This window comes from Aythya marila (assembly GCF_965140915.1).
Source record: "Aythya marila genome assembly, chromosome: 2".
Classification (NCBI taxonomy): Eukaryota; Metazoa; Chordata; class Aves; order Anseriformes; family Anatidae; genus Aythya; species Aythya marila.
This window is the reverse complement of record NC_139043.1, coordinates 121,253,650-121,270,635: the sequence shown is the minus strand read 5'-3', so window position 1 is coordinate 121,270,635 and position 16,986 is coordinate 121,253,650. Positions and strand designations below refer to the sequence as shown.

The 16,986-nt window shown below is 35.7% G+C and overlaps 1 protein-coding gene across 4 annotated transcripts in view; it reads left to right on the top strand.

Annotated features, from left to right (window-relative positions):
* Nucleotides 1–16,986, top strand: part of MYBL1 (MYB proto-oncogene like 1) — a 32,436-nt gene extending 15,450 nt beyond the window's left edge. For 2 of the 4 annotated variants that reach the window (XM_082752252.1, XM_082752250.1), the window contains exons 4-16: nucleotides 145–237; nucleotides 1,303–1,523; nucleotides 2,958–3,141; nucleotides 3,364–3,438; nucleotides 5,070–5,174; nucleotides 6,387–6,620; nucleotides 6,907–7,272; nucleotides 7,732–7,874; nucleotides 8,286–8,400; nucleotides 10,133–10,249; nucleotides 10,336–10,440; nucleotides 12,420–12,599; nucleotides 14,403–16,986. In XM_082752252.1, coding sequence (XP_082608378.1) covers nucleotides 145–237; nucleotides 1,303–1,523; nucleotides 2,958–3,141; nucleotides 3,364–3,438; nucleotides 5,070–5,174; nucleotides 6,387–6,620; nucleotides 6,907–7,272; nucleotides 7,732–7,874; nucleotides 8,286–8,400; nucleotides 10,133–10,249; nucleotides 10,336–10,440; nucleotides 12,420–12,599; nucleotides 14,403–14,531 — 2,067 coding nt within the window. In that variant the 3' untranslated portion in view covers nucleotides 14,532–16,986. The remainder of the gene's footprint in view (nucleotides 1–144; nucleotides 238–1,302; nucleotides 1,524–2,957; nucleotides 3,142–3,363; nucleotides 3,439–5,069; nucleotides 5,175–6,386; nucleotides 6,621–6,906; nucleotides 7,273–7,731; nucleotides 7,875–8,285; nucleotides 8,401–10,132; nucleotides 10,250–10,335; nucleotides 10,441–12,419; nucleotides 12,600–14,402) is intronic. The other 2 variants (XM_082752251.1, XM_082752253.1) reach the window with 2 other exon arrangements.

Sequence of the window (16,986 nt, the reverse complement as noted above, 5' to 3'; positions counted from 1 at the left end):
GCATTCGAGATATAAAGAACTGATACCTAGAAAAAAGGTCTGAATAAGTCTTTTAATTTGAAATAATATGTTAATTTTGGCTAACTAATATTTTAATCTTATGTATTTAAAAGTTTAACCAGCTACACTGGTCTTCTGTTTCAGAATCGTTCAGATTTTCAGTGCCAGCATCGATGGCAGAAGGTACTAAACCCAGAATTGATTAAAGGTCCCTGGACTAAAGAAGAAGATCAGAGGGTAATGAGAACTAATTTATATTGTGCTCTTTTACTGTAATAAAATTGACATATGGCTACTAAGAGTGTCTACCTTTTTCTTAGGTTTCATCCCCACATGATGTCTGATGCATCTTGTGACACAGTGAATTACATTATATTATATTTTGCTGTATGTGAAGAAAAAAATGCAGCTGCTTTTAAGCAGATGGAGTGTCTGGTCTGCTCAAGTGTTTCATTTCCCTTTGCTCAGCTTGCTAGCTGAACTCTAGTGCACTAAGTAGAGGAGTTCTCCTCATGACACCAAAGATCAAAGGTCTTATTTACATCCTTTGTTTCTTGAACCTATCAGACTCACAGGGGTTTGGACTGAGGGAAATTACTTCATGTTCTACTCTTAAAGAAGTTAATAATGGTGGTTTTGATTCCTTCTTCCCGCCTCTGTTGATCTGCCCTGCAAATTTCTGCCTCATAAACCTGCAACGTACCTCAGGGAGGTGTACGTTGAGCTTTTGCATACAATATTTCAAATCCACTGCATTAAACCTGTAAGCTGTTTAAAACCAGTATTTGTCAAATTCTGATTATGATCTGCCTAATATATCATTTGACAGTTCTTGTCAGCCTTTTTAAGGAAAGGCTTCTATTGTGTTTAAAAGAGAAAACAAACAGAAACACAAAAACCCCAACCTTGTAGAGGCTGCATGGAGGTTGGAATATAGGTTCTTGTTTCGTGTTGATGCTTTTGAAAGAAGTCAAACCAAGCATCTTCACCAGCTGCTTCTTCCAACTTTCTCATGTTACTTTGTGGAATGGATGACCGGAGTCCTGAAACATCCAAATATCTGTTGTCATCGGTATATACTTATATTCTAAACCCAGTGAAATTGGGTTTAACAAACTTTTTTATTTTTTTTGAAAAATAATTTTTAAAAAGCCAAATCACAGTATACCTCTGTAGGCCTACTCTCTTATTAAATTGACTATTATGATCCTTTTCTAACGTGGGAATTCATGTGTTCTCAGGTTTTTTTAATTAGGAAAAATTAGGAATTGCATTTATAACATGCTTTTATTTGTGTTCCAGGTTATTGAATTAGTTCAGAAGTATGGTCCAAAGCGCTGGTCTCTAATTGCAAAACACCTGAAAGGAAGAATAGGCAAGCAATGCAGAGAGAGATGGCATAACCATCTCAACCCTGAGGTAAAAAAGTCTTCATGGACAGAGGAAGAAGACAGAATAATCTACGAAGCTCACAAGCGTTTGGGAAACCGATGGGCTGAAATAGCAAAACTTCTTCCTGGAAGGTGCTTTTCAACTCTATTTGTGTTAAATATTGGAATATGGAAAGCAGTTGTTACAAAATTCTTTCCAATGTGATTTGCTAGTCAGAGATCATCTGTTGAAACTTGTCACAAGTTCTCTATCTTGATAAATAACGAAACCCTTATCTTTTTAAGATTTTTGCATTTGGTTATGTACTCCTAAAAAGATAGAAAACCAGAGAAGGTTCTCTAGCATCCTGCAGGTTCCTTCAAAATCCTCCTGTTCACTTATAATACACCTAATTTAAAAGAGATGAAAAAGTTCTTGCAGAGCTGAAGAAAGTTCCTGCAAGTAATAGGGGAAGAATGCCTTAACATCCTATGACTTGATATCAAAGTGCATTCATTAACACACATTTTGGGGTGACTTCCTTTTTTTTCTAATTTTTGTGCAATGCTTCTTTTTAAACTGGGCACTCAAAAGGAGACTCTAAGTAACCTTCAAAACTCCAGGCTTAGGAATTGTGTATTGCAAATCTTGTTGATTACCATGTAGACTCTAAATTAAGAATGAATTGTATGCGCTGTTCTCCTTATCTTTGTTTTAAGTATGATTGCCAACTTACGTGCTTGTAGAAAACTATTTCAGTGTATAAAAAGTTCAATGAAATAAAATTTTAGCCTTGTACTGTTAATAATTCAATGTTAAGCTGACCCTCTGAATTCAGTGTGTATATTCAGGAGGTGACTGTCTAGCATGTTCACAAGGGACTAGCTACTGCTAGTAGTAATATTGCTAGTATTTTTGGTTGTAGTGAATTCATCCTCTAATCTTGCCTAGTATTAAAAGTGATTTCATCGTGCTTGTCAAACTGCAGGCCTTTTGTTTCCAGGGGAGTGGCAATAGCTACTGGTCTTTTGCCATGCCTGCTTTCCCCAGACAAAGTCAGGGCACCAAGAGATAGCGGGATGTTCTTCCACAAAGCTCACATGCACCTTCAGAGCTGGGAACGCATACTGTCATTTTAGAAAAGATGATTTCAGATGGTAAACCCTGCCCATTGTGCTCTTATCACACTGCAGGACAGTAGGCCGAGTGCTTTAGCTTGATGTTCTGCAAATTTGTAGTACAGGGTAAATGATCTAGTGATACTGAACACATTGATGTTCTAAGTATCTGAGGAAAAAAGTTCCTACCCATGATCATAGCCAAAACCAAGGCTTTCTCTTTTCTGCTCCTATCTTCCTGCAAACTTCAAATTCAATAGAAGGAAGTTTTGAAAAGAGCAGTTTTCCAGTAATTCTGTCAAAAAACAACAACAACAACAAAAACATTGATAGAACTTTCAAAGCTACTGGAGCTTTCTGGATTTGTGGCTTCAGATTAACCCACTTGTAACAAACCCTGTGAACTATGCCATATGTTAAACTTTCTGAGATACGGAAACCAGTTACTGTTGTGCACTTTCATTTTAGGACTGATAATTCAATTAAAAATCACTGGAACTCAACAATGCGAAGAAAGGTGGAACAGGAAGGATATTTACAAGATGGTATAAAGTCCGAAAGAGCTAGTTCATCCAAACTTCAGCACAAACCTTGTGTGGCTATGGAACACTTGCACACTCAGAATCAATTTTACATACCTGTTCAGACACATGTAAGTTCTAAATTCAGAATAATTAGTGTTTCCCAGTTTCAAATCACGTGTTGGGTTTGGAACTAGAAACAAATCTGTAAGAACAAAGATCTGTTAAATATTTTTGTGATGATATGGTAAGTTATGGTTTCTAAACTATAATAAATATTATATGTACAATAAACTAGAGCTACATTTATAGCCTCTTTTTTAAGGGTATGTAAAATGATTTGTGTCTTTTAGATTCCAGCATACCAGTATGCCTCACCAGAAGGCAGCTGTATAGAACATGCTTCTGCTTCTGCCAACTTAGTTCAGGTAAATTGTTGTGTGTTGGAAATGAAGAGACTGTACCATGCATTATGCTGTAAAATGAAGAGTAAACACATAACTTCAAAATGTCTCTAAGTCTTTATCACTCATCTAAATTTCTGTATGTTCCTCTGTAAGAAGATTTTCTGACTTGGTTGATAGATAGTTCTAGATAGGAAAAAAGGAGCTGTCCTCATAGATCCCAGTGCTGCAAGTGGTTTTGTTTGTTGTACTCTTTTTTTCCTCCTTAGGATAGCTTTATTAGATGATAATGAAGGGCACAATACGTTATTTCTTTATGTAGTATGTGGGCACAAGAGTTGTGCTTATTTCTGATAGAAGTATGGCTTAAAACATAGTTATTAGTGAAATATTTAGATAAAAATTACAACCTGTTTGTATCACTTAACTCCTGTGAGATTTAAAGATGGGATTTTACTACTTTATGTATATATTAAATATAATATCTGAAAAGATTCTGTTCAAATAACTAACTAAAAGTTATGTCTGTACTTTTTTTTTGTTCTCAGTATGCTTTATCTTTTGTGACTGATGAACACTTGTCAATCAGCTGAAAACGCTGTTTTGCAGCATTCTATATACTAAAGCATTGAGAAACCGTAGAGAAAAAAAAAACAAACATCAAAAACATATTGGTTCCCTTTTGCTTCTTGTTTACTAAGTAATGGATTTGAAATTCCTTGTGTGGTACAGACTAAATGTATATCTTGGCTGGCAATATGACTTCCTAGAAGAATTTTTGTGAGTTTGAAATCAATAAAACAATTTGACACAGGGAAACATAGATGTTTTGTTTGCACTAGGTGTGTTATATTCATTCTGCAGAACTCTGTACCTAACTTTAAGTTTCCCTGTGCAGTTCATCTGCTTCGTAGTGAATTTTCTTCCCTGATCTCAGTATATGAATACAAATCCTAGCAAAGCCTCATGACACAAAACTTTTGATGCTCTGGATTGTACTATAATAAAGAAACGTTTAAGATACTTGCTGCTCCTTGAAATCCTCCCTAAACCAGGGAGTATAACTAGTTTTGAAGCTCCTGGCATATATTTTCACTTGCCTGTATTTATAGCAGTATTAGAAAGTTTTAGGGAGGTTTAAAAAAACAAAATAAAACCAGAACATGATTAACTTGTTTTCATTTCTGATAGTAGTGGTAGAATGGTTTGTCTGGACATTCGGACAAGAAACATTTTATTACTTCCTTACATGCTTAGTTGAGGGAAGAACAAATCATTCAAAATTGTAGGAAACGCACGAGAACACAACACACGCACATCTATCGAGTTGCCAGTACTGTTGCTTCTATGAAAGGTGGAACTGAGTAACTTTTATAGTTAAAAAGTGCTATAGTATACTTAGCGTTTATAGACCACATTAGAAACCATATTAGCTTGTTTACTACTTTAACACCAGATTCATCTCCTGTTAATTGCTGGAGTTGATTTACTTGCAAGTGACTACTGTGTTACAAAATATGACGCAGCTGGAATGGCTCTGTTCCAGCTACGTGCAGATGGCTGGTAAAAATGTAGCTGAAGTATGATGTAGATCCTTGCTGTGAAGGGGTGGCAGGAATGCAAAATAGTAATGGCTTCTTTCTTCAATTTTTCAGCAGTCATTTATTGATGATGATCCCGATAAAGAAAAGAAAATAAAGGAACTTGAATTGCTGCTTATGTCAGCAGAGAATGAAATCAGAAGAAAACGAATATCATCTGTAAGAACTGTAAATTTCTGTAAATATTTTCATATGCTTTACTGAGATTAATCTTTGGTCAGGCATGTTTGGATTTGTATGGTATTTTTTCATCTGACCTCCTAAAATCAAAGCTATTGTTCAGCTATAAAACAAACTCTATATGTTAAATAGAAGCAAAATATTTTCAGTGCCATTTTCTAAACTGAAAACAACAGAAATGTGACCTGCAATTTGACACTTACTCCTAACTTTAGGCCTGCAATTTAAATTCTTTCCAAAGGGCAGCAAATGCTTGTTGATACCACTGCAATTCAGTTTTATAGATCAGCAACGTCAATTAACTGTACATCAGAGAAAAGTGAAAGATGTATTGGATTTGTCCTATTTGATTTCAAAAGTTTATCTCTGGTCCTGTGTACTATTTTTTGTCAAACTTTGGTGTGTGCTTGCAGTACATATTATCCACATTTGGACATATCAAATACTATATAAATTTGCACTGTACATAATTTTCATGTGCTTGAGTAGAATGGGAGAAGCTTGCAGATGACAGATGTTTCCTCAGAAACAGAGGGCTGTGAGCAACATCAAATATTCAACCCAACGTTACTGGTTGGTATTTCAGATTACAGGTCAACCTCCAGTTTTATGTGATTGAGCTTTCTCTTGAAACAGTGCCATGTTCTCCTTATACAGTAGAATCCACATTGTTTCTAGATTTTCAGTGCAAACCAGAATCTGCTTCTTGAGCACCAGGTGGTATACTAAAAGGGGATAACCACTTAGAAGTTAAGCAAGCTGTCAGGGTAGAATCTTCATTAAAAATCTGATCGTACTGGAATTATTTCACATTTTAGGAAGTTTCTAGCCTTAAAACGTACCTTGTACTTCAGTGAAGATGACTTTGTAATATGGTAATGTTCAGGAACACAGGAAATTTCATCACAGATGGCTTCCAATACAACCCATAATTATCTATGTACGAGCATGTATAAGATATGAATGAAGGTTGAGATAAAAATCTGACAGGATTTGAGAATGTTTAGTGTATTAACATAAGGAAAACGCTAACTGCATTAACACGAACAGATAATTGGTGTTTGAAAGAGAAAAAAATGAATAGTTTAACTTGGTCTTTCCACATACTACTTATTTTCTCCTCCACTTAACAAACGACTCTGTTCAACTTCTAAGTTGACTAAGGTTAACATATTTCTTTATACTTTTTAGCAAGCTGGAAGTTTACCTACTTGGTCTGGAAGTTTTGTCATGGAAGACTGTGTGCCTAATACACTAAATAGCCTTGGGGAACAAACAAGCGAGTTCTACAGCATGGATGAGACCCAGGGCGCATCTGTTCAGCAGAATTCACCCACGAAGTACTTGGCTGTGGAAGCAAATGCAGTGTTATCATCTCTACAAACCATTCCTGAATTTGCAGAGACACTAGAGCTTATTGAATCTGTAAGTCTGTATTCATTCTAACAAAAAGTTTATTTAGGGACATCAAAACTTTAATGGGTTTAAAATGTTTCTGTGAATGCATTATTGTGCTTTTGTCTGTAGTTGCACCTGGATTGAGTGATTTGTTTTATTGTCTGCTTTAAAGCATTCAGAGTTTTAGCATCGTGTGGAAGGAGTATAATACAGTACATGGCCACTGAAGGTAGAAAGCTGTTAGATTGGCAAGTCATGAAATAATATCAGCTAAGCCTGCTAATATTTGACTGTTTTCTATCTTGCCTCATAGGATCCTGTAGCTTGGAGTGATGTCACCAGTTTTGACCTTTCAGAGGCTGTTGCATCTCCTGTCAAGCCAGCTCCAGTAAAACTGATGCGGATTCAACACAACGACCGGGCTGCAGAGTGCCAGTTTAACGTCGGTATTGTGCTTGATGGCAAAAAACACAATGTCAGTGGTGAGGAAGAAGGAATTTGTTCAACAACTCCGAATGTAACAAAATTCAGCACTCCACCTACTATCCTAAGAAAGAAGAAGAGATTGCGTGTTGGGCAATCACCAGTTAATGAACTGAATGATGGCTTATGTAATGATGCCATCAATGTTGCACTAAAGCATACACCAGTGAAAACACTACCATTTTCTCCATCACAGGTGAGTTTATTTTTAAATACAGCTAAGCTAGGAAGTCTGCAGGGTGTGGATTATAAATTACTTTATCCCCTCGTAATACATTGCAGCCTAAACAAATATGTCTAAAGACTTCTTAAAACATGTGTATAAAGGTAGATCTATCAAAAAAAAAATTAAAAGAACATGTTTCTTTTGTTTTGAAAATTAACTTTTCATGCTGGGGGGAATTAATGTCTCAGTTCACTCTTTTTCATGCAAATGCTTGTAGATAGAAGCTTATTGTCTATGGCATAAACAAGCAGTAAGAATTTTTAACAAGTTTCAGTGATAAATACGGCAAATGTCTTGGACTATAAGTCACAGCGTATTGGGGCTTATCAGTAAAAGCTCTTCTGATATATGTTTATATATTTTTAGTGCTCAATACAATGGTGAAGCTTTGTCCTTCAAGTTAACTTAGTTTTTCTCTCTTGTGCTTAGTTTTTCAACACGTGCTCTGGAAACGAACAATTTAACCTTGAAAATCCTGCATTCACATCAACACCAATCTGTGGGCAGAAAGTTCTCATTACGACTCCTCTACACAAGGAAATGACACCAAAAGATCAAAAGGAAAACGTCGGGTAGGGTTATGACATTAAGCATTTGATGCTGTTGCTCAATATACGCAAGTTTTTCTAAATGCTGAGAAATTAGGCTACCTGTTTGTGTGCTATGAATGACTTTTAGAAACCCTCACACTTCAGTATTTGTGTACTAACGTAAACTGGCTTCCTGTTTTTAATTTAATAGGTGGTTAATTTTTTTTTTCTTTATTGAAATACAGAACAAAATCCATTTAAAGTTCTTATATACCTGGGGCAATATTTTGGAGATTTTAATACTTGATTCATGGTGGTGGTACCTATTGTGTGAATTAAGGTATTTCTTAAATTGTTTGTTAGATTCATTTTATTATATTCATTTTATCACATTACTGTTGATAAAGTAAAATATTAAAATGCATGTGTGAACACTTCTCTATGTTTGAATAGTTTTAGAACTCCCACAATTAGAAGATCTCTGTTGGGTTCAACACCGAGGACACCAACTCCTTTTAAAAATGCTCTGGCTGCTCAGGAAAAAAAGTATGGTCCTCTTAAACTTACGGTATGTGATGACATCATTTATTTTCTTCTTTTTTAAATTGTGCCCTCTTGTTTTTGAGATATTATGAGCCTCAGCATGATCTTGAAAAGCATTTTCAAACAGCGCTAATGGCTCAGCGAATTTCAGCATTATTCAAGAGAACAGCTAGACCATAGATTAGAAAAAAAAATAAAATGTTCAACGTGTTTCAGACTTTCTATGCTGAACAGACTGGTATCCCTCAGTGTAGTATGAAGGCATTGCCTTTTTGAATGGTGTTCAGAACATGCAAACACTTGACCCACAGTAATCTAGGAGTACTGACATAGACTAAAACATTGTTTCTGCATTTGTTAGGTTTTAAATTTGTGCAGTCGTGCTAACATCATAACCTCCTTCTAGGTAGTAACATCATTGTCTGAGAACTAAGTTTTAATGCTTAATATCATTCTGGTTTTCAAAAGACAAAATTATAAGTGAGAGAGTGAAAGGAGGTGTGTTCTCCAACCAGATAACCCTGTAAGAGCAAACTGGAGAAGATGAATGACTGAATGAGTGACTAATTGCTTATTTTAACCAATGTTCACATTTAACTTGAAAAAATGCACTATCTGAATCTTCTGGGCCATGTAAGAGCTGAGTTTTTTTTTGCTTTTGGCTCTTCTGTACTGCTAGGATTGAAACCAGATAATTATCACAGCATGCTAGTATTCTGAGCTTTTTTGGATGGGAAGATGTTTAGAAGTGTTATATCCCTCCTACGGGTTTTCTTGAGTGAACTCTAGAATTTTCTTCAATCTAAAAACAACCCCCTAATTTAGGAATTCATGTTTCTTCTGATTCTTCTGGCTGTTACAGAAGACCTTTTTTAGTTGACTATGAATAATGTTATATATTTTTCAATTAATCCAATTTTTGCTCCCTTCTTAGCCTAGCTAAGGCATGCTAATGCATAATAACTTTTGGAATCCAGTAGACATATGCTTTTAAAGTTCTGAAAAAATTCCAGCCAATGTATATTGACTACTTCTTTTTTTGCAAACACAGAAGGTAGCTCAGACTTTGCCACAGGGCTTGGCACCATCTGTGTTACCCTATAGATTCACAGTCTCTCACTATGCAAATGGAGTGGTTTGGCATTTCTGTTTCTGTCCACTGTTAACCTCCTGTTCAAAATCAAATTTTGAGGGCTTAAGGGAATTCTTCTCCTGTTGGTACACAAAGGAGCCATCTGTATGGCTTCTGTGAAATTCTGTACTGTACTTAGGACTATCAATGTCTTATTCAAAGATTTGTGTTACGATTGATATAAATTCCTTTCCCAACAAGAGTCAGACTTTGATAGTACACTTTTTAGTATGTTTGTGTGCATATATACATACATGTCTTTATGTGCTTAGTATATATAAAGAATTTTCATCCCTTTGTCAGTGAGTAACTATTGCTAACAAATGTGAACAAATAGTTCACGTCATCTTTGATGCTATCTTGTGTTGTTTTTTTTTTTGTTTTTTTTTTTTTGAGGCACAGTGTGCAAGTATATGCTTTATCTGGCTACAAATAATGTGGAGTAATGTGAATTATAAAATCTCTGTAGTCTTGAAATGTTGATCTGTAGCTTATTAACTACAATGGCTTAAATCCTTTATCTGTTATGTTTTGCAAGATCTTTTATCTGGCAGATGTAGAATGTGGTAAAAAATAGAAACTAATAGACTTCCTGTATTTTCTCCTCCAATTTTAATTAACTTAGTCGCAACCACTTGCCTTCTTGGAGGAAGACATTAGGGAAGTTTTGAAAGAGGAAACTGGAACAGATATATTTCTCAAGGAGGAAGATGACTCTGTGTATAAAAGCTGCAAGCAGGAGGTAATTTCACAATAATAATTTCAGATAGGAAATAACTGCTTTTCAATAATATTTTACAATCTTTCTTTGCAAAACGTTTATTGCAGCGCAATTCTTCTAAAAAAGTCAGAAAATCACTGGTCCTAGATCCATGGGAAAAAGAAGAGCTTGGTGCCCAGCTCTTTGCTGAAGATAGTGGTTTGGATGTACAGGTGAGTATTAAACTATTACAGAGTATCACTGGCAGCATTATTAGCATAGAATTGAATATTTTTTTCACTGTATCAGCTAAAGGTTCAAATCATGAATCTATGAAGTGAAATCACCTTCATGTTGCACTATTACTTTAAGTACTTAAGCAATACTTGAACATTGCTCTTCCATTCATGAATTCTTTCTTTCAGGCCCTCAGGGCAGGGAAGCGGGAAATTTTGACTACTGAAGTGGCGCGGATGCTTAGCAGGCTTGCCATTACAGCAGCATACTTTCCATGCTGGTTAACTAATAAGCTTTAGCATACACAGCACGCTGAAGCTGTCTGTAATTCACCAAGTAGATGGCATTTACCCCTGTGTTTTGCATGCTTGACAATGTGGTAGGCATGATTTGAGGATACGTAATTGCATATTAGGCAGCGTGTTTTTCCTTTTCCCACTTCACATAATAGCAGGATACTTTAAGAAACACCAAGTGTGTGGGAGATAAAGTTTGTGGTTTTCCTCTGCCTGAAGGAATTCAAATAATTCTCCCTCAGCAACCAAGAAGTCAGGAGTTCAGAGATGGGACTGTCTTGGTCTTTCATTTCTTTCAAAAGTGGCCCAATATTTTTTCCACTTGAGTGACTGAATAAATTAATCTTTAGTCTTGTAGTTTGTGGGAAAGCTTTATTATAATAATAGTTCTTAATTAAGCACTTGCATTATTTTCTGAAAGAGCAAATGTCTATGAATTGCAATCAGGTGTTAAGTGATGTTCAAGAGGTAGGAGATAAAAACGAACAAGTGCTTAATTCAAACCCCTTTCTGTTTATTGTAGCTGTTTTTCTAAATTCCCTTCTTAAATGCTTCAGACTCCACTACAAGCCTAGGTGTCTGTCTTACTGAGTGTTAGGTGCTCTGCCACCTAGTGGAAATCCTGTACTTCCCTAAGAACACCTCTGGCTTCTTGTACTCCTCATTGCTGCAGCCATTCAAAACAGAAACAAATATTCAGTGGTCCCTTAGTAACGTCTTGTTAGGCCGTGCTACGTTGTGCATCACTGATGGTCAGCTTATCGAGCCTAAACCAAGATACACAATGAGTTTTTGGTGTATTAGAGACAGTGGATTGGGAGAAATTGCTTTTCCTCTATCTCAGTGAGGGATGCTGGTGCAACAGGAACATTGTCTCCTACGAAGAGAGATGGTGGTTTAATACCTGATTTAGAAATGAAAAATGTGCTAGTCCTTAAGTGGAAATTGTGTGCCAGTGGGGAGATAAGTTAGGAGTGAGGTCCAAGGGAGGATATGTAAAGGCAGTTAAACACATTTTAATAGTGTATTTTTGCAAATGAACAAGTACATACGCCACAGTTACTCTCATCTAATTTCATACTCTTAAACTGCGATATACCTTTCTCCATTTTTGCTCTAGTAAAGCTGGATTATTTTCTTCTTCATTTTCACAATGTTATCAGCATATGAAACTCTTCTGTGGAACGAACAATCCAGTGCTTATTTCAGTTCTTAAAGCAGTTCTTCCCTTGACACTGATCTTGATGTGTTTTTTTTTTTTTACTCTAGTTTCCTTGTCCTTACTTTCACAAGGGTTGTACTAAACTGAATTACAAGTGTTGTTTTTTTTTCTTTAGAACTGTTCTGTAGTTACCACTTGGCTTGATAAAATTTGCTCGTAACAGAATGACATCAGCTGTAGCAAGGCTTTATATGGAAAAGAGAAACTTCTACTCAGTAATGCTGAAACCATGCTAGCAGCTAATCATTTTACTGTGCTCAGTATTGACTGTGAATCCTAGTATAGAGCAGGCTGGTTTGCTTATGTGGTGTTCATCGCTTCCTTTCAGGTTTTTTTCCTAGGGTCTGTCTGATAGTATTTGCTTTGTTTTCATTTTGGCTTCTCTTCAAGCAGTTGAATATTATTTCGATGAAATACTAATTATTATTCGTGTTCCCTACCCGCTTTTTTTTAATAGTCAGAAAATGTATATACTACGTCTTTATTAATGATACCATTGTTGGAAATACATGACAACAGATGTAACCTGACATCAGAAAAACAGCATACAAATTCATCAAACAAAGCAAATGCAGTAATTAAGAAGAAACTGAATGCATGTGCTTCAAAAAATGTCAAAATGGAGAAAGCTCTTCAGGTCTGGTTTCAAAGTATTCTGTTAGTTTGGTTGGCTGGTTAACTATTAAATAATTTATTTTGTCTCTGTCTTGTAACATCTAGAACAGTTCTGTTCGGTTATCTTGTTTGGGTCAGTGTTTCCATTATCCATATTTCTCAGAAGTTGGTTGTACAGTCCATGAAGTGTTTGCTCATACCCAAGTTCATTAAATGCGACCCTGATGCTTCAATAAATGCTCCCTGAGATTTAAATATGTGTGCTTGTGATGGGGTCAGGATAGCAGAGATGTAGAAAATAGGATTGGGTGCTCAAGTCAAGCACTAAGAAAGTTTGTAGCACTGACTTGTGGCAAACTGAATGTCCACAGCACCTACGTTTCTTGAATTTGTCTGGTCCTTGCTTCATAATAATCCCAGTGGGATTCGTTAAGCAGAATTAGTCCACAGGTTCTGTTTGGTAATTGTTCTTGTAAAGTGCCTGTTCTTGTACAACACTGTATTTTCCATATCATTAAAACTGTTGATTGGTTCAGCTAGTAGAACCTAGTTTGTGTGTGGGTGCTTGTGTTTTGACCACCAGGTTTAGGGAGAGATTCTCTTTGATTCAGTTGGCACCTGTTCCATTTTGCCCTGTATAAGTTAATGTCTCTTCTCAGAACATCTACTTGTCTGAATAAATCAAGGGGAAAAAAAAAAGGCAAGGCACCTGGAGTCTGATCTTCTATGTTTCACTTAATTGCTCTAATAATGTTTTTAAGTACAGGTCTAACAGTATTTCTTTCTGATACTTCTTAACGAGAAGGAAGAATAAACCTATAGTTGTTCCATAGCTGTTCCAAAGCAGAACTAAATGCAGTGAATTGCAGTAAAGGTGAACACATCTATCTGACCGAGAAGTATGCACTTCTGAATACTTGAAAGGAGGGCTTATTACTGTATTTGCTAATATTCTTATTGAACCATCTCACTCTTTTCCTCCTTTCTCCTCAGAGAAATTCCCTCTCAGTTTACTGGCTCCTCTAAACACGATGCCTTTCCATGAAATACAAAGAAATTCAAATGGCTGATTTTCTCTCTGATTTTTTTTTCCCTCTGTTACATGTTCCTCTCCCTCCCTCCTGCATGGACTAGAATCTTGCATTCTTCATTATGCTGCAGTCTGCTAGTGTCAGGTCCAATTTAGAGCTGCTACAAATCAGCTTGAGGTTCAATAACTCATGTAAATGTGCAGGATTTACTTCATGGAAGAAGCAGGACTAGTGGCTCGATTATTCTTCCATTCATTATTTTTACTCCTAATGCCTTTGCCATTTCTAATATATCCCCAAGATGTCTTACTGTTCTTCCACAGCTGTCAGTTTGATTCAATGAAGTCCTTTACAGTATCTTTTCAGCTGCCAAACCATTTTGCCTTCCTTGGTGTCACCAGACAGCTGTCAATAATGTGTTTTGCTGCCTGTTCAACTTAGCATGTTAGAAGGGAAAGATATCCAAAAAGAAGATGACTTAATTAACTTCTCTTTTATGGTTCAATTGTTGAACTAATCTGTTTTTAAGAGCATTTTTGGTGTGTGTTATAGCTTAAAAATGCAACACAGATATACTGCTGCTGAGCTGGATTGGGGGGTGTGAAAGAGCTTTGTCACAGATTTTAGGTATTGTTTTGTAGACTAGAATCCTTCACATTAAAATGAAGCATTGCTAGAATTTGATAATTTATTACTACTCTGGAAGGCTGCATGAGACTTGTTTAATTCTAAGGAAGAAGTGTTGTGTTTTAGTTAAAAGAAGAATCTTTTTAACGGAATTCTCTTTTATGCAGTCAAATTGTGAATGGGAAGCAGTTGTTTACGGAAAAACAGAAGATCAACTTATCATGACTGAACAAGCACGAAGATATCTGAGCACATACACAGCCACCAACAGCACTTCAAGGGCTCTGATTCTGTGATGGTCACTGCAACTGACAACCGTCTCTTTCCATTGACACTGACTCAATGTCGAAGGAGATTCCAGCACAATACTTGTGAATTAAGTCTTTACTTTGAGACAGTCTGCTAAGGGAAACCTTAAAGCTTCCTTTCTTCTCTTGACTGACAAAGAACAGACATGAAGCTCTACCAAGGGATAGTACAACCAGTTCTGCAATGCATTTCTTACATGTTCAAAAAGTAACACCCTGAAATACCATGAAGAATGGTAAAGAGCATTGCAGTACACATCAACTCACAGTTTTTAAGTCTATTTTTCATATTTATTCTTTTGACTTGCATTGCTTTTTTCTGCTAGTGCATTTTTGATATAGAGTAGGTTTATAGGTTGTTAATGGTTTCTGAATGAGCAACATACGTGACTGAATGTGCTTTTGCTTATGTAGCATTTTTCTAGTATACAAAGAAACACAATGGAGAGGTGTAAAAAGGAAGGATAGAAAGTTGCACTACTAATTTTTTGGTATGCTGCAAAACAGTGAAATTAACTACAGTGTTAAATATATTTATTTGCGAATGGTACTTAGAAGTAGGCAGAGGGGGTGAATTAGGTTTTAGTGTAAAGCATCAGTATTTTCTTCATAAATCTCAAAATGAGATGATTGTTGAATGTATTGTACAGTATGTAGGAACAGGGAAAATTTTGTAAATTGGAAAGGAGTCTTTTTATAATTTATTTTCATTTTAAAGCTTAAATGTAGATATTTATATGTATGCAGGTTGTCTAGAAGCCAACGTTGTTTCCTGTTAAAACAGCTGAAATGAAAAAGGACAAGTTTAACCTTAAAGTATGGTATAGCAGAAGAATGACAGAGGTGAAGTGTACAAATCTATACTGTATGTTACATCTACATAAAGATTGCACTATAAACCTTAAATCATGTTGGTCTACAAAATAGTTACAAGGTATACCTGAAATACAGCTACTGGTCCCATACCTTGTTTTAATATATTTAGAAGAGAAGGTTAGGGTCCTGTACGTGACCCAGGAGTACTTTGTCCTGCATAGGAGCTAAAAATTAATGCATTTTTTATCTTTTTTATTTTAGAAGAAACTTGGCACCTTGGATCTCAAAATGGTTTTATCTGCACTTAAGTTTGACCATTATATACTTACTAAATGTTTGAAGAGCAAAGAACATTCTTTTATTTATGAAAATCTTTGTCCTTATTTAAAGTAATACAGGTCACAACAGTTGCTTTAGTTGCCTATTTTAGGTATTTGCACTTATTTTATGTCTTTTTTTTTTTTTTTTTTTTTTTGGAAGGAATGTTTTCATTTGCTTTCGTTGTAGAAATTTTTATGTAGTTAATTTCTAGCAAATTGCAACGGTGTGTTATCAACAAATACTGACAGGTAAATAGACTTGTACACTGTAGTTTTAGCTATTTATAATTCAAACACTCTTCCTCTCCACTCCCGGGTGTGCTGCTACAGATAGTGGCAGAATCGGCTTGCTGCTATGAGAGATGGAAAGAGCGAGCATCATATGCACTGTATGTAAAATTACAAAATGATGTCAGGTTCTCTAGTTAACTTTATGAGATCAACCAGTACTATGCAGGGTGTGGAAAGTATTCCTATCATTTCAATATCAAAGATGGTAGAGAATAATTTATTAATGGAGAATTTTAACATGTGATGAGTGGCACAAAGAAAGTAAATGGTTATTCAACTTTTTTAAACATCTCAGAGCTTATACAATCCTTATTTTTAGATTTTTTGATATTAAATATTCGCCTGGCTATGATAGTAGTAGGCATAAACATTTTTAGCAGTTTTTAATTCAGATCAAAATTTTTAGGGGGGGAGGGGAATCCCATTAGTAATGGGATTGGAAAACACCCATCATGCCAGGATTAACCTCACCTATGAAAGCTGGGAGGAGGCAATTGGAATTCTTGGCAGTATGAGATTCAGATTACCAGAATGGATTTAACCAAAACATTTTATGCTGGAGACTGCATTTAATTCCCAAAGGATGAAAAAACACCTTGAGAGAGAATGACTATCTGGAATCTGGATGATATATTTTAGTAGAAGTGGTATCACAAAAACTGCCTATGCCAAGTTTAAGCATAGTTTTACGATAAGTAGTTTTAATTTGTGTTGGTATTGGTTGGATTGTCTAGTTAACTCCTACTTTGTTGCTTTAGCAAGAAGGTTTTAATCTTTGATATGTCAGGCATCTTTTATTACTTTTTGAATGTTGTGTGCATTTGCATTTCTTTCAGTTTATAAGTAGATTGTACATGCAGCAGCCAAACTTGCATGAAAATTCAATACATATTACTCCATTTTTTTGTTTTAAGGTTTGACATAATGTACAACAAATGCCTTGTTTATCTTTGTTTTTGTTGTACTACAACTTTTCTTTTATGTAAGACTCTCACATACAATACAGACCGTATTAA